Below are 22,230 nucleotides of genomic sequence, written 5' to 3'. Positions count from 1 at the left end.
AGCAATATTTTCCACTTGCAGTCAGGAGAAGAGTTGTAAAAATTATGATGATATTCAGAGATAAACCAGGTAGTGCGTTTTATGTGTACCTTTTAATTTAACCCACAAACTTTGAAAACAGTTTGGCTTGATGATTCTATAGTGTACTAAATCACTAGAGATTTTGCGTGTTCATGATAGTAGTCTAGTCAAGTCACCTTTATTTGTAGCGCTTTATACAATACTGGTTGTGTCAAAGCTTTACAGAGTCAAACAGGAAAATAGTTTGTCAGTAATGCAAGAGGACAATAACAGAGTCATATTTTCCAGCTAAAGTCTGCCACTGATTTGAGCAGCAAATACTCATGAGTGAGTGAAATAATACTCTGATTATCTCAATTTAGTCATCTTCTGATTGAAACCAAAGATAGAACTATAGATCATTTTGTAATTATTATAAACATTACGTGTAGCTTGCAGATCATGAAGACTAGGGTTTTTAAAACACATTTAAAATAGACGCGCTTATGAATAGTCAACAGCACAAATTGCGAATCATTAAAAATAGTTGATATTCATTACGAGATGTAAAACTTTTCTACTCCGTTTATTAATAAATGTAATGCACAAAAGATGAATAGTTTGACATTTTAAAAGGAAAAAGGAAAACGCGCTTAAAATGAACTGATGCAACAGTGGCGCACACAAGAGCCGCGTTTCACCTTTGTTTACATGCGTAACAGTTCCCTCCGCGAGGAAAACTAGATCTGGACACTTGAGTTTATCGATTAAAAAAAAAATAATAAATTATGAAAAATTGCTCATTTACTGTGAACAGTTGATAAAAACACACACAAGGTGTTAGCGATGCAGACAGAGACGGCGAAGCTAAGGGAACACGAGAGCGATGCAGCGGAGGGATACCGGAGCGCACAGCGGCGCAGCTGCGCAGAGACACTGGACAGAGAATAAATGCTGTAGCGGTGACATATTTAATTTTTGCTCAAAATAATCCATCGAATCGCCATTATGCCGGGAATGATGGACAAAGGGTCGGAATATCTGGGGAAAGGCCGCTCAAATGGGACGAAAAGCCCGTCTAACGCCTCGAACGGACATTTTTCGGACGAGAGCGGCAGCGACGACGAGCACGGTATAGCCTCGAACACCCCTGCGGAGGTTGTGTATATATTTGAATGAAATACAAATTGTTTAATAAGTTCGAAACATCACACCGTTTTTCTTGTTTTCAGATGTGGGCATGCGTGTGGGCTCAGATTATCAAGTTTATATTCCTGAGTTTGATCCAGGTATGGAAAAGCATTCCGCCTCTTGAGAACCTGACTGACTGTGGTAGCCTCGGTACACTTATCGCGATTGTGTGTAATCAATATTTTAAACGTGCATTCAAGGATTTGGGGGTCGAATGGACAATATTATTATTTTAAATCGGTTTTTAATGTTAGTGTATGATTACGTTCTCATCAAAAGCTTTTTTTGTGAGAGATTGTTAGCTTTCTCGCTTAGCCACTCATCAGCTAATAAACCCAGTAACTTTGACATATGATTACAAATGAGTTTAATGTTGGTTTTTGTTCATTTATAAAGGCGATAAAATAGCAGTTTTGTGTGCTATTCAGGACTGAATTGAGAATGCCTTTTAAATTACTTTTTAATTTGTGTATTTAGCAATATGGTGCAGAATTGTAAACGGAATCGGATTTAACCCTCAAACACTGAATAGCTTTCTAATAATAATTGGTCAAACTAAAGTCGTAACTCTATCACATTAGCAGTTGACAGGCCAGAGATTACGAATTGAACGTTATATAGAAGGTTACTGCTTATTTACAGTTTTGGAACAACAATTTTCAGACTATTTAGCCTGTAGTTTTGTTGTTTCTTAGTTCCCAGAATGTTTGGGAATGATTACTCTTATAATGTGCTGAAAACAAATATTTGTCCCTTTACTTGGGTCTTTCATTTAGAAAGTAGAATTAAAGTACCACATTTGAATTGTAACGCATTTTAAGGAATATGTTAATAATATTACAGTATATTCATGTAACTTATTGACACATGTAATACACACTTTTTGTATTGGAATGTTGTAGGCTCCACAAAGTACAGCGATAAAGACAACGGTGGCATGTTGGTTTGGTCTCCATATCACACAATAGTTGACTCTAAATGTAAGTATTTGCAGCAGCTTTTTTGTCATTTAAATTTTTTTTAGACAACATCATGCAGGTTATTTGTGTCTGTATTATTTTTCTCCTTAGTGGATGAGTACATTGCAATTGCGAAAGAAAAGCATGGATATAATGTTGAGCAGGTGAGTTACGAGAGCACAGTCTTCAGAGATAGCTTGTTGTCAGTGATCACTAACGTTTGTATGTCCGCTGTGCTCCACAGGCTCTCGGCATGCTCTTCTGGCATAAACACAACATTGAGAAGTCCCTTGCTGATCTCCCAAACTTCACCCCCTTCCCTGATGAGTGGACGGTGGAGGACAAGGTGTTGTTTGAACAAGCGTTCAGCTTTCATGGGAAGAGCTTCCATCGGATCCAGCAGATGGTGAGTCGTGATTGCTAGTGCTACTGAGCTAACAGTGACATGTCTTCAAGCGAAGACTAGGGTTAATCTCATTATAAATGTGTCCAGGTCACATTTAATCTCCGAGCCAGGAAGAGAAGTGAGATATAATATATTGCATCCAGGTTTGTGTGTTTTTAAACGATTATCATTATGTTCTTGTTATTGTAATACAATAATTTTTCTTTGTATTGCATTTACTTTATGCTAATTTACGTTCAAGACCGTTCAACAAATACTGCCATGATGTATAAAAGCCTTACCAGTGGAATAAAATCTAATTTAATTTTGCATTAAGGTCATGTGCATAATTATCTTTGTTACAATGTCAAATTAAATTTGTATACTTATATACACCACTGGACAAAACTTAAATAATTAAGATTTTTTTTTAATGTTCATGAAAGAATTCTCTTAATACTCTATTCAGAAATAGAGTAGAAATAGTAATATTATAAAATATTATTTGAATGTAAGTAAATCAGTTTTCCGTTTTTATATATTGTTAAATATTGTTTATTTCTGTGAGGCAATACTGTGAAGCATTAGATTTTAAACAACTGTTCTATTTAAATGTATTTGAAAGTGTGATCAAATCTGTATTTTTTGCATCATTACTTCAGTCTTCAGTGTCACATGATCTTCAGAAATCATTCTAATATGCTGATTTACTGCTCGAGAAACATTTCTGATTATTATCAATGCTGAAAACAGTTGTGCTGCTGCTTTCAAATAAATGCTGTTTTTTGATCATTAAACATTTGCTGTTCTTTCTGTTCATGAAAAAATGCATCCAGGTTTAAGCCCCAAAACCAATAAGATATAGCATGATACTGTACAATAGGGCTGCACGATAAATCGAAATGGAATCGAGATCGCGATTCGACAGAAGCTGCGATTGACATGCGTATCTTTCAGTGAAGCACGGTTCTGTGATCGGCAGTAAATCTCCATCCAAAGGCCAGAGGGCGCTCTCATGCTGAAACTCCAAATACACCTCGCAGAAGAAACCCACTGCACTGCAGCTGAATAAACAGAAGATTCAACTGCTTTCATTGATTCAACGTGACTAATAAACACACGACTACGGCAATATACGGTTTATCGGAGTTCTTATTATTATAATTTTCATTAAAATAAAGTATATTTATAATGCAATGCCTTTATCACTGCTTAAATACTATGAAATATGTTGCGTGCCTTATTCTGTGTAAGAAGCCACATCATCTCACAGAAGGATTTATTTCAAACACTCGACTGACGTTATGAAGTGAGTTTGGAGTAAAAATGTTATTAAATGTGGTATTTTCACATGCTTTCAGATGGAGCAGCATTTACTTCACAGAGCCGTAGTTCACTGAGAAGCTATGCAAACAGCTGTCACTATCGTGAACGATCTCTTCGATTTCAGAATTGTTTTTTTTGTTTTTTTTGCGTGACTTGTCAGTAAACTACAGCTCTGTGTAGTAAATGCTGCTCCATCTGAAAGCACGTGATGATGATTTCCTGCTGATTACAGAACCGGCTTTAATAACAAAATGCGCATGACAATCGCATTCGATTAATCGTGCAGCCCTAGTGTACAATACATTATTAATAACTGAGCATCAAATCAGCATATTAGAATGATTTCTGAAGATCATGTGACGCTGAAGACTGGAGTAATGATGCTGGAAATACAGCTGTTCATCACAGAAATAAATTACAGTTTAACAGAGATTTAAATAGTAAACAGTTCTTTAAATTTTAATAATGTTTTACTGTATTTTTGATCAAATAATTGTAGTCTTGATTTCTTTAAAAATAAACATTATTACTGCAAAATGTGCCTTTTTGTTAATAATGCCATTTTATTTTGGTATAAAAGTCTCTTTGTGAGATTCACTCTATTGAAGTCATCAGATACGTCACTTCATAAAACTGGGCAACCATCATTATTTACAATTTCATATTTTACTTGATTAATTCTTGAATTTGATAATTGATTGTAGTTGCCGGACAAATCCATATCCAGTCTTGTGAAGTACTACTATTCGTGGAAAAAAACGAGATCCCGGACGAGTCTGATGGACCGACAAGCACGAAAGCTGGCAAACCGGAGTAATCAAGATGAAAGGTCACTTATCCATTCACTTGCTTCGCTTTTGTAAGCTGTAATCTGTAATCTGCTTTTGTAATCTGTAAACTCACTTACAAGTTGATTCAAGTTTAGTGTTTCTGTTTTATTATTTTTGCTTTTGGCATAATAGTGAGGAAGAGATGGAAGAAGCCAACCCTGTTGAGGCCCACGACCGTGACTATGACCCCACCAAAGAGCCGAAGAAGGAGGTAATGAGAATTTGTAATAAATGCGTATTCAAATCAAAAGTATGTAAAAGCTGTTTACAGGTTCCTGTGAACCGTGTGTTTATATTTCATCTTTTTCCAGCGTCTCAATGCAGGGATTTGTTTTTCCTCCTGACAGAGTCATGCAGAGCCTCAGACGCTGAGCTCCAAAATTGCACTGGGACGCAGAGAGCACCAGACCCTGCAGCACCGTCACCACAGCCAGCGGGCCAAGTGCCGCCCTCCCAGAGGCATGTACCTCACACAGGAGGACGTGGTGGCCGTCTCCTGCAGCTCCAGCGCCGCTAACTCGGTCCTGCGGCAGCTCGACATGGAGCTGGTGTCCCTGAAGCGACAGGTATGCCAGGAATCTCCAAGAGGATTCAAACGATGGCCAACAAATAATTTTGAAAACAATGAATGCCAGTCACAGCCTGTGAAGAAGATTTTTAATGTTTTCTTTCCTCCTCACACATTTATCTGACATTATCAACAACAATTTAACAATTCAACTAATTTAATTTCGGTCCTCACAAATATTTAATTTCCAAAATACACACATTCACAGAAAAAGGTTTAGGCGAAGCCCTTGCTTATTATGCCTACCTTTAATACATATTTAGCTAAACATCACTTTTCTTAAAAAAAAAAAAAAAAAGTAACATTTCTTCTATATATATATATATATATAGGTCAAAGACATTAAGATGTCCGCATCAAAAGAAATCTACAAAAGTTATTTTATGTCCATAGAAAGCACATTAAATGTAAGTAAAGTGTCTACTTTTAAGGTTTCAAATAAGTTTTTGGAGAATAAATTGTGAAAATTTGGTTGAAATAATGTTACGTTGTCATTCAGTGTAACAATATTTATGTAAAAATTCAAACAACATGCTTATTCTGACTTGTGCATATTAAAATATATACAGTGGGTACGGAAAGTATTCAAACCCCCTTAAATTTTTCACTCTGTTATATTGCAGCCATTTGCTAAAATCACACAGCACCCCATATTGACAGAAAAACACAGAATTGTTGACATTTTTGCAGATTTATTAAAAAAGAAAAACTGAAATATCACATGGTCCTAAGTATTCAGACCCTTTGCTGTGACACTCATATATTTAACTCAGGTGCTGTCCATTTCTTCTGATCATCCTTGAGATGGTTCCACACCTTCATTTGAGTCCAGCTGTGTGTGATTATACTGATTGGACTTGATTAGCAAAGCCACACACCTGTCTATATAAGACATTACCGCTCACAGTGCATGTCAGAGCAAATGAGAATCACGAGGTCAAAGGAACTGCCTGAAGAGCTCAGAGACAGAATTGTGGCAAAGCACAGATCTGGCCAAGGTTACAAAAAAAAATTCTGCTGCACTTAAGGTTCCCAAGAGCACAGTGGCCTCCATTCCTTAAATGGAAGACGTTTGGGACGACCAGAACCCTTCCTAGAGCTGGCCGTCCGGCCAAACTGAGCTATCGGGGGAGAAGAGCCTTGGTGAGAGAGGTAAAGAAGAACCCAAAGATCACTGTGGCTGAGCTCCAGAGATGCAGTCGGGAGATGGGAGAAAGTTGTAGAAAGTCAACCATCACTGCAGCCCTCCACCAGTCGGGGATTTATGGCAGAGTGGCCCGACGGAAGCCTCTCCTCAGTGCAAGACACATGAAAAAACACCTGAAGGACTCCAAGATGGTGAGAAATAAGATTCTCTGGTCGGATGAGGCCAAGATAGAACTTTTTGGCCTTAATTCTAAGCAGTATGTGTGGAGAAAACCAGGCACTGCTCATCACCTGTCCAATACAGTCCCAACAGTGAAGCATGGTGGTGGCAGCATCATGCTGTGGGGGTGTTTTTCAGCTGCAGGGACAGGACGACTGGTTGCAATTGAGGGAAAGATGAATGCGGCCAAGTACAGGGGTATCCTGGACGAAAACCTTCTCCAGAGTGCTCAGGACTTCAGACTGGGCCGAAGGTTTACCTTCCACCAAGACAATGACCCTAAGCACACAGCTAAAATAACGAAGGAGTGGCTTCACAACAACTCTGTGACTGTTCTTGAATGGCCCAGCCAGAGCCCTGACTTAAACCCAATTGAGCATTTCTGGAGAGACCTAAAAATGGCTGTCCACCAACGTTTACCATCCAACCTGACAGAACTGGAGAGGATCTGCAAGGAGGAATGCCAGAGGATCCCCAAATCCAGGTGTGAAAAACTTGTTGCATCTTTCCCAAAAAGACTCATGGCTGTATTAGATCAAAATGGTGCTTCTACTAAATACTGAGCAAAGGGTCTGAATACTTAGGACCATGTGATATTTCAGTTTTTCTTTTTTAATAAATCTGCAAAAATTTCAACAATTCTGTGTTTTTCTGTCAATATGGGGTGCTGTGTGTACATTAATGAGGAAAAAAAAATTACTTAAATGATTTTAGCAAATGGCTGCAATATAACAAAGAGTGAAAAATTTAAGGGGGTCTGAATACTTTCCGTACCCACTGTAAATGAATAAGGGAACATATTAAATTTGATTGTTTTAAATTAGTAAAAATTATTTCTGACAAATGGGCAAAACCTAGGATAGTGGCAAATTTTAAAAATGTAAAATTACAACTAATTAGTATCTGGGGTGAAAGTAATTAGTTTTTTAATGTCATAAATTGATTTTTGTTGCAAATGTGCCTGACAAGATTGTTACACTGAATGACATTTTAGTGGGTGTCTTCTGCAAATCAGGGGAAAATGTATGATATTTATTTTTTGCTCCGAAAAACAAAATTGCAATTAAATTAAACCGAAACCTTTTAATTTCTTTTGGGAAAAACAACAACAGTTTAAAGCAGTATTACACTTATTGTTTTTATGCTCAAACCCTTTTTCGTCTTTGACCCACATACATAACAAAAAACACTTATCAAATATTGATTCAATAATTAAACTTGATCTATTAGTTTTCCGTTGTATACCCATTAACCACCATGTCTTAAAACATTTTCTTGAGTTTACAACTTGAACTACACATTTTTAATTTCTTCTCACACTTATTCCATAGCTTTGCTCCTTTGACAGATACACATCTCTTTTTTTTTTTATATTTGTCCTTGCCCTTATTTTTTTTTAAACGTATACATTCCCCTTCATTTATATTGACTTTCTCAATTCGAGCAACCTCTGAATACTGTTTGGAAGTAAACCATTATATGCTTTATGCATAATCTAGACAGTACAGAAATCAACTAATTTTAAAGCGTTTCACTTAATAAATAATATATTCTTTAGGTTCAGAATGCCAAGCAGTTAAACAGTGGACTTAAGCAGAAGATTGAAGATGGAATTGATGAACTCAGACTGCCTGAGGTGACTCACTTGTGCTCATGTGCATTATAATCTGAGGCGTTAGTGTTTGTTTGTATATTACCATCATTCTCACAACTGTTACGTTTTTGTTCCAGTGCACCCAAAAAATTAATGCCCGCTGGACAACAGATGAGCAGCTTTTGGCAGTACAAGGCAAGCAAACGGTTAATGTTATGACTTCTGCAACTCTGTTCTTATACTAAATTTAATTCACAACATGTTTTACCTCATTTAACCAGGGGTACGGAAATACGGGAAGGACTTCCAGGCTATTGCTGATGTGATCGGGAATAAAACGCTGGGACAGGTGAAGAATTTCTTTGTGAACTATCGGCGGCGCTTTAATTTGGACGAGGTGCTTCAGGAATGGGAGGCGGAGCAGGGAGCTCCCAGCGGAGACGGTGCCAGCTCTGCTGAGGATGGGAAGAACAGCAACAGCTCCTCAGGAAAGAGCACAGATGAGGAAGAGGAAGAGGTATGGCTTGATCCTGTGAAATCATAGTCAGAAAAATCTGACTCTATTTTATTTAGTTTTTCTAAATGGAACATTATTGAACCTTTAGACAAAAAAAAAAAAAAAAGTCTGCATAGTTTTATGAGTATCATATTTGATATGTCAGGCTTTTATAGCTCATATAAATATGCTGAGAATACAGAGAAAGAAACCTTTGTTTTATTTAGAGGTCCAAACCGATCCAAAATATGCACTTTGATGTTTATATCCAGGGCTCTACAGTGCGACCATTTGCGACTGAAAACTACTGCGTGCGACTATGAAAAAATATTTAGGAGCCAGTGTGACTGACCAGATCTTCATCATATTTGTGATTGCTGAGGGGAGCTTCAAAGGTTTCTACGTGTTTTTGCTGCGTTGAGTAATGTATCACAGACATATCTCATGATCCTGTGAAATCATAGTCAGAAAAATCTGACTCTATTTTATTTAGTTTTTCTAAATGGAACATTATTGAACCTTTAGACAAAAAAAAAAAAAAAAGTCTGCATAGTTTTATGAGTATCATATTTGATATGTCAGGCTTTTATAGCTCATATAAATATGCTGAGAATACAGAGAAAGAAACCTTTGTTTTATTTAGAGGTCCAAACCGATCCAAAATATGCACTTTGATGTTTATATCCAGGGCTCTACAGTGCGACCATTTGCGACTGAAAACTACTGCGTGCAACTGAAAAATGTTTGACTGACTGACCCGATCATCATCATACTTGTGATTGCGCTCGGGAGCTTCAACGGTTTCTACGTGTTTTTGCAGCGTTGAGTAATGTATCACAGACATATCTCACGAATCCTTTCATAAGCAAAGTGTAGACAGGGTGTAAATAAGAGATTTATTGCACAGTGTAGAGAGCTTTGTTGATTATAAATGTGATGCGATGAACTAAGATGAGTGTGACTTACATTGTCGGACTATAACACTATTGTCTGATTTTGCTCTATTTCGTCGTGGAAAATAGTTTAAAACAAAGCCACAGCTCAGCCGCTGCGCATCTCCATTCAAACACAGCGGTGTTTCGTTTATGAATGAATGGTGAGTCAGTGATTCATGATTACTCAATTACTCATTCATAAAGACTTGCTTCATTCCTGAATGAATCAGCTGTTCGAACGAATCAATTGAATGAATGATTCAGTGATTTGCTGGCAGTTTGTTTAATTTTTAAAGGTCATATGATGCTTTTTTTAAAGATCATTATTTTGTGTATTTGGTGTAACAGAATATGTTGACATGCTTTAATGTTCAAAAAACACATTATTTTTCAAATACTGTACATTATTGTAGGTCCTCTATGCCCCCCGACAAGCGCAGTCTGCTCTGATTGGCCAGCTGACCCAGTGCATTGTGATTGGCCGAACACCGCAAGCACTCGTCGGAAATGTAACGCTTTTCAGTTATTTAAATCATTTAATATTTCTATATTCAAAATTGTATATTTAAAACATTAATCTCATCATGAATTTATGGATTTGATTGCACTCATTCCACTTCTGAGCCTCATTAAATGTCTGAAAGTACACCAAGCCACTTTTGTGTTCTTTTGTGCCACCTCTACAAATTAATTTTGTTAATACTGATTTCATTTGATTGGTAACTTATATTTCGTATTCTACTTGTTCTTATTCTGTCGTTTTAATTAAAATTTAAAAAGCTTATAAAATATCTTTTTTTTTTTTTAAGAATTTGACAAGATTATATACTTTTAATAACGTTAGAGGAGTCAAATATCACCTCGTAATGGGAAGACTACTTTTTGATATAATTTTGGATTATTGATTAGAAGGTGCTCCTAAAATTTTGAATGTGCTCCTAAAAAGAAAAGTAAGCGTAGAGCCCTGATATCGTCAAAAAGTAATATGAAATTCTGATAGCTTGTGTTGTAAATCGATGAGATCTTTTTAACAGTATAGCAGACTACTTGCATACAATGATATAAATATCAGTTGAAAATAAACCGTGGAACTTCGACCAATGAGACCACAGTTTACTTGTGTGACTTGTATTAACAAATGTGGTCCGTTTAGAAACGTTGCCGTGTGAAAGCGAACCGCACCAAGAATAAAACGCAACATTGTAATAATTTTAATCCCCGTTTCGGAACAAAGCAATCGATCTACAGGTGTGAAAGCACCCTAATTTTCACCTTTCTCTCCCGATCAGGGTCAGGTGACCCCAGCCTCGGGTCCGTCTCCTGGAGCCACAGCAGCCAGCAGCTCCAGCTCTCTCAACCAGCCTCCACCTCTTCTGCGCCCATATCTTCCTGCCACTCCAGCGCTACACCGCCAGCCTCCGCCTCTGCAGCAGCAAGCTCGCTTCCTTCAGCCCCGTCCTGCCCTGAACCAGCCTCCGCCGCTCATCCGGCCCTCCAACCCCCCCCCTCCGGGCCTCAACCCCCGCCCCACGGCTTCAGCCGCGCCCGCTCTGCTGGGCATCCAGCACGACTCTCTACACTGATGTGATTCGTATTTCTGACTGTGCAGATGAAGTAATTAGTCAGCAGTTCTCATTGTGAATACTAGGAAAAAATGTATTTGTTTTAAACTGTATATATTAGTTGCGTAATTTTCTATTTATTTTAACTTATTATTTTTTTTAATTCTAGATTTTGTAATCATGTGGTAACATTGTCTTTAAAATATTGTGCTCAGTCAGCGCTTTTTCGTGTTGTTTGTTAGTATCTATTATGTAAGGGCAGACCTCTGTAAATGGGGTTCGCTCGTCGTTCTGTTGTTCATCTGTGTTTGTGGTTGATTACTGTGTCGTGCCATTTTTACGAGTTTCGTATTTTTATATTAGGTGCTACAGACTGACAGAAAATCACCTGTCGGAATTCTCTTGCCATCAAAGTGCTCTTAACAAGAAAATATAATCTCATACTTGATTGCTAATGAAAAGCTTATTACTGTCATACTTTTTTTTTCTTTTTTTTTTTGCTGGACATTGATACCAAAAACTACTTCAGTCCCTTTTGAGATTAAAACACTTATTTTCAACCCCATTTTATCATTTTTGTTAATTCAGATTTAATTGGGTTTGTTTATAAACCTGTTTAACTTGCAGAAATGTGTGCATGATACTCATTTCCAACCAGACACTAAGCTGTTGACCTGAGCTGCTTCACTAGTGCTGTGCTGTTTGTTCATCAGAGTTTAGCATGTAGCCTGGATCCTGAGCTGTGGATTGGAGATCAGTTGATCAGATCATGGTTACGTGCACATCATTTTCCAGTTAAAGGTCTATATTCTGGTTAAACCTTTATTCTGAAAAGAGGTTTACATAATCCACAGCTCTGAATATCACTGTGTGCATGTAATGAGCATTATCAGAATAAACTAATCTACGTTCTTTCCCCTTTATTCTCCTGGAAATAATGGGGATCCCCTCTTGCCATTTGTTTAAGCAATTTAAGTTTACATTGATGTTCTTAATATTACACAAGAGCATAAATTTGTCATGAGACGCGATTTAAAGATATTTCTTCTTTGTAGAATGTTAATTTAAAAAGTTGTTTTGCTCCAAGAATAATTTTATGTTTAATAGAGTTGGCATCTCACAGCTGTATAATCCAGCATTACCTTTGTTTGGATGTGCAGATAATCAGTTACGGTGTTTACGTGACTCAAAATGCTGATTACTACAGACGTACACGGCCTTATTCAGATTTCTATAAACCGAGATGTTAATCTGGTTAGGATAGCATTGCATAATCAGAATAAGACTGATTAATACTGGAATATTCTTGTGCATTCAAACAGTCACCGTGCAAACACTTCACTGCTGTATGATTTTCATCATTCATAATTTGTCTTATTTTCTGGGTAGTTCCTTGGAAGTTTTTTGAAGTCTTAACTAGATTTTTTCATACATGTATAGCTGTGCTCCTGGCACTTATTAAATTATTATTATTATTGTACTGGTATGATTTTCATCAGAAAAAGTGCCGTTTCTACTGTATGCAGTTTGGCTGCATATTGAAAATTGCTTAATGTCTCAAACAGTACAAAACAATTTTTTGACGATATTAAGCAAGTTTTCTTATTTTTAATTTTATGGGTAAGATTTTTTTTTATATATATATATATATATATACAACCTTGTTTAGATATTTGAAGAGCAGGTTGTAGGCAGCTCCGAGTGTGGTGGCATTAACATGTAAAATAATGAAGTCTCTAAATGTGCGCCTGAAGCATGTTCTTATGTGAAGTGTCATGTGCTCGAATATTAAAACCCGTTTGAACACAGACTCTTAATTTCATTTTCATTTCATCTAGCGTTTGTACACGAGTGTTTGCTTAACGTGCTCTTTCCTATTTTAGCTTAGAGAAGCACTAATGTGTGTCTCAGCCTCTGAAGTGTATTCTATTTCTGGAATATTTGATTTAGTTTCGCTTAACTTCCTGCAGTGCGCTTCCATTAGCTCACGCTGACGTTGCGTGGAACTGTCCTGTGACGCTCCCTAATTAATATTCATGAGCCACGCCTTCGCCGTGCTAGGATTGGTCGTTCCGTTTTCCCTTCACTTTAATCGCGTGGCAGCGCGCCCGAAATGAGCGTGATGTACTAAGTGCGTCTGTGCTGCGCGCTGAGCCGAGCAGCTGTCAAGTGCTAGGTTTAGGATTATATCACCTGAACGCTCAACCACATTAGTCCCAATGAGCTGTTAAAACCATCAACCCTCAGGTATGTAGCCCCATGCATTTTAAAATAAATACTGGGATTATATGACTGTACTGCTGATAGTTTAAAGCGAAAGTAAATGTGTAAATGTGGAATACATGGTTAATTGAGTAGCCGAGTGTTTTGACGATAACCTGGGCTCGGGTGGTGAATGCACGCACTTTTATAAAGGCATGTGATAGTGAAGTGCTTGAGTTGAGTTTAGATTGATAGTGTCATGCTCTTGCACTGGGGATTCCCCATGTGTTTGCTTTCTCTCTCTCTCTCTCTCTCTCTCTCTCTCTCTCTCTCTCACAGGAACAGTGTGCATGAGCGTGCTCTAACATCCTCATCAACTGAAGACGTGTCTGCAGCTTAATATACGCATATTCTCTTACTATAATACTTTTTGAAGATGTGAACTATGCGATGATATATATATAAAAAAGTCTCCTTATTATCACTTGATTCCATGTTTTGTGGACAGGAACAGTGTGCATGAGCGTGCTCTAACATCCTCATCAACTGAAGACGTGTCTGCAGCTTAATATACGCATATTCTCTTACTATAATACTTTTTGAAGATGTGAACTATGCGATGATATATATATAAAAAAGTCTCCTTATTATCACTTGATTCCATGTTTTGTGGCGTTTATAAGTTTTGTCGATATTAAATGTCAACCCTGCTACCATGATTTTTTAAGTGAACAATTAATCATGGAAAATGTTTTCCTCTTGCCTCTGTATAATGCATATTAAAGTTCATAAGTGCAGCAGAATCCAAGGAAACGCTTTAAGCGCCACCTGCTGGCAGAGAGTGAATCTGCGTCTCGTTCAGCTCGTCTGCTGTTTCGGTTTCATGCAGATATTTTTTATGTATAGTTTCACAACACTGAAGTCAAACCATTCTGTTTTTGCTTCAAATTTCGAAATTATACAATCCAGTTTAGATTAAAAACTGCTCATGTTGCATGTGTGCAGCATCTTTGTTTGGATCATGATTAATTTTAATCTCTAATTTTAAATAGAAAGCGCACAGACAAAGCCTTAGTTTGTTTATATGAAGATATTTCTTTTATTTGTATTATTTATTTGATTTGGGGCTTGTTTTAAAATTTAAGATTTAGTTTTGTTATTTACATTATATTTAAATGTTGTTATTTAGCAGACGCTTTTATCCAAAGCACTTACAAATGAGGACAATAGAAGCAATCAAAACCAACAAAAGAGCAATAATATGCAAGTGCTATATTAGTATATTATTATAGTGTTATATTTCAATTTCACAAAGAAATGTGCAGCATTTTGTCCAAGCAATAATAAAAGGACACATTTAATTTATAATTTGTCTTAAATCTCATTTTGTAAAAAATAAAATCGTGAATCGAATCGTGAGTTGAGTGAATCGTTACATCCCTAGTACCAGGTTATTTCTATCCTAACTTGTAATAGCCAGAAAAATGTGAAATTGTGAATGCGAGTATTAAAATATATTGAACTTGGAGCACAAGAATGATATAAATGCTTAATTTAACCCTTATTGCTTCTTTGTAATATTTGTTCCAGGTGTTATTGGAGGATTTTGATAGATCAACTTGTTAAAATGCTAAAAAAATAAATAAAAATGATGCAGTTTTCTCATGTCAGATTCTGTGTCAGACTTCATGGCCGCAGAGGAGAACGAGTGCGTGTCCCGACAGGACTCCGAGCTCATGAGGTCATGGGAGCTGGAAGCCATTCTGACCAATCGCACGCTGCGCTTCGTGTTGCGCTTAGAGCAGCAGTTCGTTTGCCCGTCCTGCGGCGGGATGGTCCTGAACCCTCACCAGACGGGCTGCGGGCACATCTTCTGCGCTCGGTGCGTGAGGGCGTACATGTAAGGACTATTCATTGGTTAAATAAATTAAACAATTTGTTTTATATCAGAAAAGATGAACACAATTTTCTGCTGAAAGTGCATTGCATGCAAATATATCTAAAATTACTTGGCAATGTGTAAACCTTCCTCTTTTTAGTGAAAATGGAGGAAGTTCGAAATGTCCTTTAGACAGCATCCCTATAAAATCAGAAGAGGTGAGAATATTATCATTTTAAATACATATTTGTGTGCACTTATCGGAAGTGTAGCTTTATTTGCCATTATATTCTACTGAATAGCAATTCCAATGCTTGCAGATTTTTCAAGACAACTGCTGTAAAAGAGAACTGCTAAACTTAGAGGTCTACTGTACCAACGCACCAGACTGCGCACAGAGGGTTACTTTATGCAACCTTCAGGTAAAGGGCCAAACATGTCATTAATGATTAAAAAAGCATCTGTTTCCATCATTCAGAGCTGAGTGTTCACAGTACGACCTCTCTTTCTCAGGGTCATCTGAAAGCTTGCCAGTATGAGCGGCTTAGATGTTCCAACTCTGGGTGCAACGACACTGTGTTACGCAAAAACCTGCTGGACCATCAGAGGAAGGTCTGCTCCTTCCGGCTGGAGTCCTGCCACCACTGCAGACAGCCGTTCCTCGCATCTCACCTGCAGGTCAGAGCGCTTCCCTGCCTCAGCAGAGTCATCTGAGCTGTGTTTGTTCCTAATCTTGCCTCTACACTACGACAGGCCCATCAGAAGACCTCATGCCCTGAAATCCAAGACCCATGTCCCAACAAGTGTCCTCAGATGATCAGAAGACACAAGGTCTGGCACAGTCAGATACTTCACTCCACTTTAAGAAAGTTCTGTTCTAATGAACATTGTCCTGCTTCTTCAGATTAATATGGAGCACCTAAGGAGACACAATGATGGAAAAAATATGCCACAGCAAATAATATTTTAATGCGTTTAAGTATCACGTTCGGTTCCCCTATGAAACTTTGCATTCTCTTGCAAAAGCAAAATATAGGCCTAATTTATCTTCCCACCTCATATTATTTCCATTACAAAAGTTTTGTGAGCAAACCCAACATTTCTCGGGGAAGTGCAAAGAGAGACGAGAACTCAAAGCATTGAAATATTTTTCCTCCCATCTGATTTTTAATCATCACAATGTCCCTTTTTACAGGTAAAGCACAACAGTTTTGAGAGAGAACGCAAAGCTGTGCAAGCGAATGGGAAATTTTAAAGTTTAAAAGCTGTGGGAAACCCTACCTGCTGATGGAAAAGTTATATTTCAATGCGTTTGCTTGCAAAACAATTGCATTCCTCCAAGAAACTTGCAGAAGCACTAAAATCTAGTTTCTCCTCCCACCTCATATTATGTCCTTCACCAGTTTTGCATTGTCAAAGTTTGGAAAGAACGTGAAAGATTTCTGAGCTAATTAACAGTTCACGGGGTAAGGCAAAAGTTTTGCCAGCATTAAAAGATAATTTTTCCTCCCATCTCATATTTTTCCATCAACATGGCTCCTTAAACCGCTCCATGAACAGCTACAGATATTTTAATTTGCTCATGGCTGCTTGTTGATCCTCATTGCAGCTGCAAGCTCATGCTGACGAGTGTCTTGAAGTGGAGACTGACTGCATTTATAAAAACTATGGCTGCACATTCAGAGTAAGAAAACAGTATAATTTAACACAGAACCAAGTGAAAGTGGCAGTTCAGTGAATGTTTCCGTTTGCCTGGAGCTGTAATGCACTTGCAGATCTCAGCCTTTGAACTCTGTCTTTCCTCCAGGATAAAAGAGGGAAAGTGCAAGTTCATGAAAACACAGAGTTCAGTTCCCATGTTCGGCTGGTTCTAGAAAGTAACACCAAACTTGAGACACAGGTATGAAACTGGCTCTTTGTAAAACACAAAAAGAAATTCTGGCTCATAAAACACTATTTCCAAGTACATAAAAGTTATAACAAAAGGGATTGCTGTGTTCTCGGATGCTGGATAGATTTGCCTAAATAAAAATGCTCTATGTAACACACAAATGGTAGGTGGAGCAGCTGCAGCAGGATATGTTAGTCCAGCAGGGGGCGCTGAAGGACAAAAGTTTTGTGGTCAGCAATCTGGACCGGGACATCACCTTGTGTGACAGCACACTTACTACCTTACAGGTAAGGAAACCCTTTGTCAGACTAGTCAGTATAAAAACACAGCTAATTGCCCTGTAATTTTAGAAACAATGTCTATATTTTTTATATATCTTCTATATTTTTCATAAACCCTCATAATACCAAGTTAAAGGAACCGTTGACTTGTTTTTGAACATATAGCAACACTAATTTTCACTAAAGTGTAAATATAATTGATATATCATATAATCACCAATCAGTGTACATTCATTCATTATTGCCAGTATTTATGTGGTCGTAGTGACGCCGTGATTAAAAGTTTTAATAGCTTGACTAGCTTGAATATTTAAATTCACCTACTGTACAAAGCTGTGTAGAAAGCTGTTTTGGTGTATGTGTCATTAGCTCTGTTTCTATCCAAAGTTGCGCATTTAACTTTTATGAAAAAATTGAATCACATATATCACTGATTCCGTCCAGTGTTGGGTAAGTTACTTTCAAAAAGTAATTAATTACTATTACTAATTACATCATCAATATTGTATTTAAATTACTTTACTAATTACTCTGTCTGAAAAGTAATTTAATTACTCAATAAGTAACTTAATTATTCAAATCGCTAATTAGGCTACATCTTAAAATCCCTATAAACCTCTTAAAGCATAGGCAATAGAAATTAAACTCTTTATTCTTTCAATTTGAGTCAAACATAGAATAGTTTAGCCTTTTAGCTTTAAAACAACTGTAATACTTTATAAAAAATGTAACCTTCTTTGGTTAACAAATAGACATACTCTGCAAAATATCTGAATAACAAAAAAGCTTAAAGGGGTCATATGATGCTGCTAAAAAGAACATTATTTTGTGTATTTGGTGTAATGAAATGTGTTTATGCGGTTTAAGGTTCAAAAAACACATTATTTTCCACATACTGTACATTATTGTTTCTCCTCTATGCCCCGCCTTTCTGAAACACGTTGATTTTTACAAAGCTCATCGGTCTGAAAAGCGAGGTGTGCTCTGATTGGCCAGCTATCCAGTGCGTTGTGATTGGCTGAATTCCTCAAGCGTGTGACAGAAATGTTACGTCCCTTACCATATTGTGATGCCTGCGGCAACCACATGTGATGACCCCGGGCTGGACTCCGCTTCGTCCATGGTGAAAGCCGATCCGGCGATCCACAGCGCGAAGTTGTAGTATTTCCCCAGCGACCAGCACAGATCAGCTCCAGGCATGACGAAGCGGATATCGTCCTCTTTTGGTAGACCAAACAAAGTAGTTTCGCTTTCACAACGAAACACACAGTGTTTTCACGACATGGCGGCAGCAACAATACTACAGAATAAAAGTTACGCCTACTTTCTTTGCGTGAACATTTGGGCGGCGTTATGCAAATCTTCCCACATAGTGAGACGATTTTCCTCACTGTATTTACAATAAGACGAAATATATCAAACACCACTGCCCCTTTTCATTTTCATTTAAACATAATAATTGCCGCAGAAATGTTCAGGGAACGTACATGGCCTACATTACAATGAATCGAAATATTATATCAAACATTGCCTGTTTTCATTTTAATTTTAACATATTAATAGATTAATAGAATAAAGACCAAAGATTACCTGTTAAGATTTACCCAAAACTAATTATATCTTATGTTTATCCACTACAGAGACATCAGAGCCAGCGGCACATGTCAGAAGGACTAGCCGAGTTAAGGCTGCTCTCGTCGGGAAACATGAGCACTGAGTGCCGGCTGATCGCGTGGAGCTCACGTCTCCGAAATTGGCGAAGCACATTTTTAAATAAGCGTTGTTTTTATAAATAAACCACAGATTTGAGTTTTAAACAACTACATTCTCGCCTGAAATACTTTTAAAACTACATTTCATGACACAATAACAGTAATATTGAAAAAAACATATCCAAATGGTGGTTGAAATGCAATGCTGCGTGAACTCAACCAATCAGCATGTTCAGTGCTCAAGTCCCGCCCCCAAAAGTTCCGGACCTTTGAAAAAGTACTACCAGGGACCTTTGAGGGGCAATTTTTTTACCTGAAACTTTATTTAGATCCTGGTTCATGCGGTGGAAACACACCGAGTACCGGTCCAAAGTCCCTAGTTCCTGGGGAAAGTTCCTGCAGTGGAAACGCGGCTATAGCAGGTCTTCTTTCAAAAACGATGAAAATTAGATGAATCTTGATTTTTTTTTTTTATCAATTTTTTGTATCTAGGTGAGGGCGTTTGCGCGCATGGGACTGCATATAATGAGCTCAGATACGGGAAAGACTGTACCTCGCTTTCGTTTCATACGGATTACTTAATCAGATAATATTTGTTTTCGATTTGAATTCGTTAATTTAAAAGAAGACGCTTCAAGCTTTCTATAGACATATTTCTCATGTCTCTGTGTCAAGTATTCACTGAGTTTGTGATGCGTAGAAAGTTGATCACGGAGACCTAGACGGCAGAAAGCGCACCCTGTTTGTTTAGTTTATTTTACAAAAGCACAATGTTGTGATGTTATTGTCAGTGTACACAAATAAAAGTAGGCCCTTTTTTAGATTCGATTGATTTTAGTCTTATCTGAGTATTTAAGGTTTCTCTGTGAATCAGGAAAAACTGAAAGTGAATGCGCCGGCGCACAGAGGGTTAAAGACGCTGCATTCAATTTTATCTTTAGACTGTAAATTTAGATTTCAAATTCAATATTGATTTTAGAACTGTTGAAATTATTTACAGTATGTAACGCAACTACTTTTTAAGTAACTGTAATTAAATTACCTAAAAATGAACAGTAATCCCTTACTTTACTTTTTCAGTGGATAAGTAATTTAATTACAGAGTGAATGCGCCGGCGCACAGAGGGTTAAAGACGCTGCATTCAATTTTATCTTTAGACTGTAAATTTAGATTTCAAATTCAATATTGATTTTAGAACTGTTGAAATTATTTACAGTATGTAACGCAACTACTTTTTAAGTAACTGTAATTAAATTACCTAAAAATGAACAGTAATCCCTTACTTTACTTTTTCAGTGGATAAGTAATTTAATTACAGTGATGCGTTACACCCAACACTGATTCCATCTCACGTGTTCAGTTTCCTGAGGAAACCGGCGCAAATGATCAGTAATAGAAATGGAAGTTGCTGCAACCGAGGAAGCCACTGAACTTCTTTTTTTCCTATATAATAAATTACTTGCGAAAAACAAATGCTGTTCCTGATATTTGGGACAACAATCGTGTGAGACAATTCTGCCAGGTAATCATACCAAATCATTTTGATGACAGACTTTGGCTCAGGCATTTCAGAATGACTAAAACACAATTTAAGATGATGTGCAAAGAGATCTGTCCACTAGTTAGTCCAGTTATCCAATCATATGATCTGTTCAGGCAGTGTCACATGAGGTTTTTGTTGCACAATGAGGAATTTACTCTGTAAATGTGTTTTTATAATAGTTTGTGTGCTTGACTTCTTATTGGATACAAAATTATCTGCCTCAATTGTGCGCAAATGGTTTTATTTCAGATTTTATTTATTTATTTGCCAAATGCATGGATGGGCACATAGTTCTTGTTAGGTAACTGTCAGATCTTGCTGTATGCTCTGTGTTTGTGTGGCAGAGGTCTGTGGAGGAGCAGCGAGTGCGGATCTGCAGCATTCAGCGTGAACTGAGGGATCTGCGGGGCGTTCTGGGCTCTGAACTGAGCGAAGAGCTCCCGAGCCTTCGGGCATCGCTGGACTCCCTCAGACAGCAGGTGGCCGTCACTGAAAGCCTCAGGGAACACCTTGGTAAGTCAAGTTTGATTGGACACATGAATGCTGACATAGTTTACTTAAAGTAACCTACTGGACAAGATGGGTGAAACTCAAAACTCATTCTTCTACACATGAGAATGCAAATGTGTTTGGCTACACAAGCTCAGTTTTAGATACTGGTGAGGTACAGGATGCATGACCTTCACTGTGGCACATGGAAGTCCCTGGTTCGAGTCATGGCTGAGCTGAGAAGCCTTACTGTGTGGAGTTTGCATGTTCTCCAGTGTGTTTCCTCTAGGGGTGTGCACAAATAGTCAAATATTCTAATATTTGATCTGTAATTATTATTCGAAAATAGGCCTGGGCGATAAAACAGTATTGATAATTATCGACGATACACCATCATCGATAACGATAGACATTTTTTTTATTCCATTCCACTGTGTCTCATATGTTTTTAAATGCAATTGTGTGATCGGCGCTTTGGCCATTTGTATTAAGCTATGCATAAATATATGATGCTGTTTTGTTCATATTGTTTGTGCAATTTACAAAGTCATATTTGATTTATAAATATTAGTTTAGACGGTATGCACTTTTTTATAGACAGCCATTATTTCATTACATTGAATAAACAGTTTAATGAGGTGCATTATTTTACTCATTGCGCCCTCCTGTGGCCTCAGAAGACAGGACAAATGTTTCCTTTACACTTGTTTAATCTGCATATAAAATATAAATAGATATTTGTTTCAATTGTATTTTGTGTTTGACTGTTAAAACTAAATAAGTTGGTGTTTGTCTTAATAAATTTGGTAAATTAAAAATACAGTGGTTAAATTTAAACCTTTTTATACTGCTCTTTGTTTAAGAAAGAGTATAAACAATTTTCAATAATTATCGATACCAAATGATATGAAACATTAAATTGTATTACATCACCCAGCCCTATTCGAAAAATGAAAACACTATTAGAATTTTACAACGTGTTGCTTTGCTGGCCATAAATGCAGGGAATCCATGATAAAT

At 37.4% G+C, this 22,230-nt stretch overlaps 2 protein-coding genes across 5 annotated transcripts in view; both read left to right on the top strand.

The window, feature by feature from the left end:
* The first annotated feature begins 2 nt into the window (after positions 1-2).
* Positions 3-12,640, top strand: LOC107550689 (REST corepressor 3-like). 2 transcript variants are annotated; one of them, XM_016232036.1, is made up of 12 exons: positions 632-1,132; positions 1,233-1,289; positions 2,094-2,171; positions 2,262-2,314; positions 2,395-2,556; positions 4,566-4,690; positions 4,824-4,902; positions 5,039-5,257; positions 8,184-8,261; positions 8,357-8,414; positions 8,501-8,736; positions 10,940-12,637. In XM_016232036.1, the coding sequence occupies exons 1-12, from the start codon at positions 1,009-1,011 to the stop codon at positions 11,231-11,233; spliced, it is 1,563 nt and encodes a 520-aa protein (XP_016087522.1). In that variant the 5' UTR covers positions 632-1,008; the 3' UTR covers positions 11,234-12,637. The 2 variants fall into 2 exon arrangements, with proteins under 2 accessions (XP_016087523.1, XP_016087522.1); XM_016232037.1 differs by lacking the exons at positions 632-1,132; positions 1,233-1,289 and adding an exon at positions 3-69 and having other exon boundaries at positions 10,940-12,640.
* Positions 12,641-13,320: 680 nt separating this feature from the next.
* Positions 13,321-22,230, top strand: part of LOC107550688 (TNF receptor-associated factor 5-like) — a 13,653-nt gene continuing 4,743 nt past the window's right edge. The window contains exons 1-10 of one of the 3 annotated variants that reach the window (XM_016232034.1): positions 13,321-13,459; positions 15,098-15,314; positions 15,454-15,511; positions 15,614-15,715; positions 15,807-15,971; positions 16,047-16,124; positions 16,903-16,977; positions 17,101-17,193; positions 17,352-17,471; positions 21,066-21,234. In XM_016232034.1, the coding sequence (XP_016087520.1) occupies positions 15,103-15,314; positions 15,454-15,511; positions 15,614-15,715; positions 15,807-15,971; positions 16,047-16,124; positions 16,903-16,977; positions 17,101-17,193; positions 17,352-17,471; positions 21,066-21,234 (1,072 nt within the window). In that variant the 5' untranslated portion in view covers positions 13,321-13,459; positions 15,098-15,102. Of the gene's footprint in view, positions 13,460-15,071; positions 15,315-15,453; positions 15,512-15,613; positions 15,716-15,806; positions 15,972-16,046; positions 16,125-16,902; positions 16,978-17,100; positions 17,194-17,351; positions 17,472-21,065; positions 21,235-22,230 lie in introns of all 3 variants that reach the window. The other 2 variants (XM_016232033.1, XM_016232032.1) reach the window with 2 other exon arrangements.

This window comes from Sinocyclocheilus grahami, unplaced genomic scaffold, assembly GCF_001515645.1.
Source record: "Sinocyclocheilus grahami isolate Dianchi unplaced genomic scaffold, SAMN03320097.WGS_v1.1 scaffold405.1, whole genome shotgun sequence".
NCBI classification, from domain to species: domain Eukaryota; kingdom Metazoa; phylum Chordata; class Actinopteri; order Cypriniformes; family Cyprinidae; genus Sinocyclocheilus; species Sinocyclocheilus grahami.
This window is presented reverse-complemented; position numbering and strand designations above follow the sequence as displayed.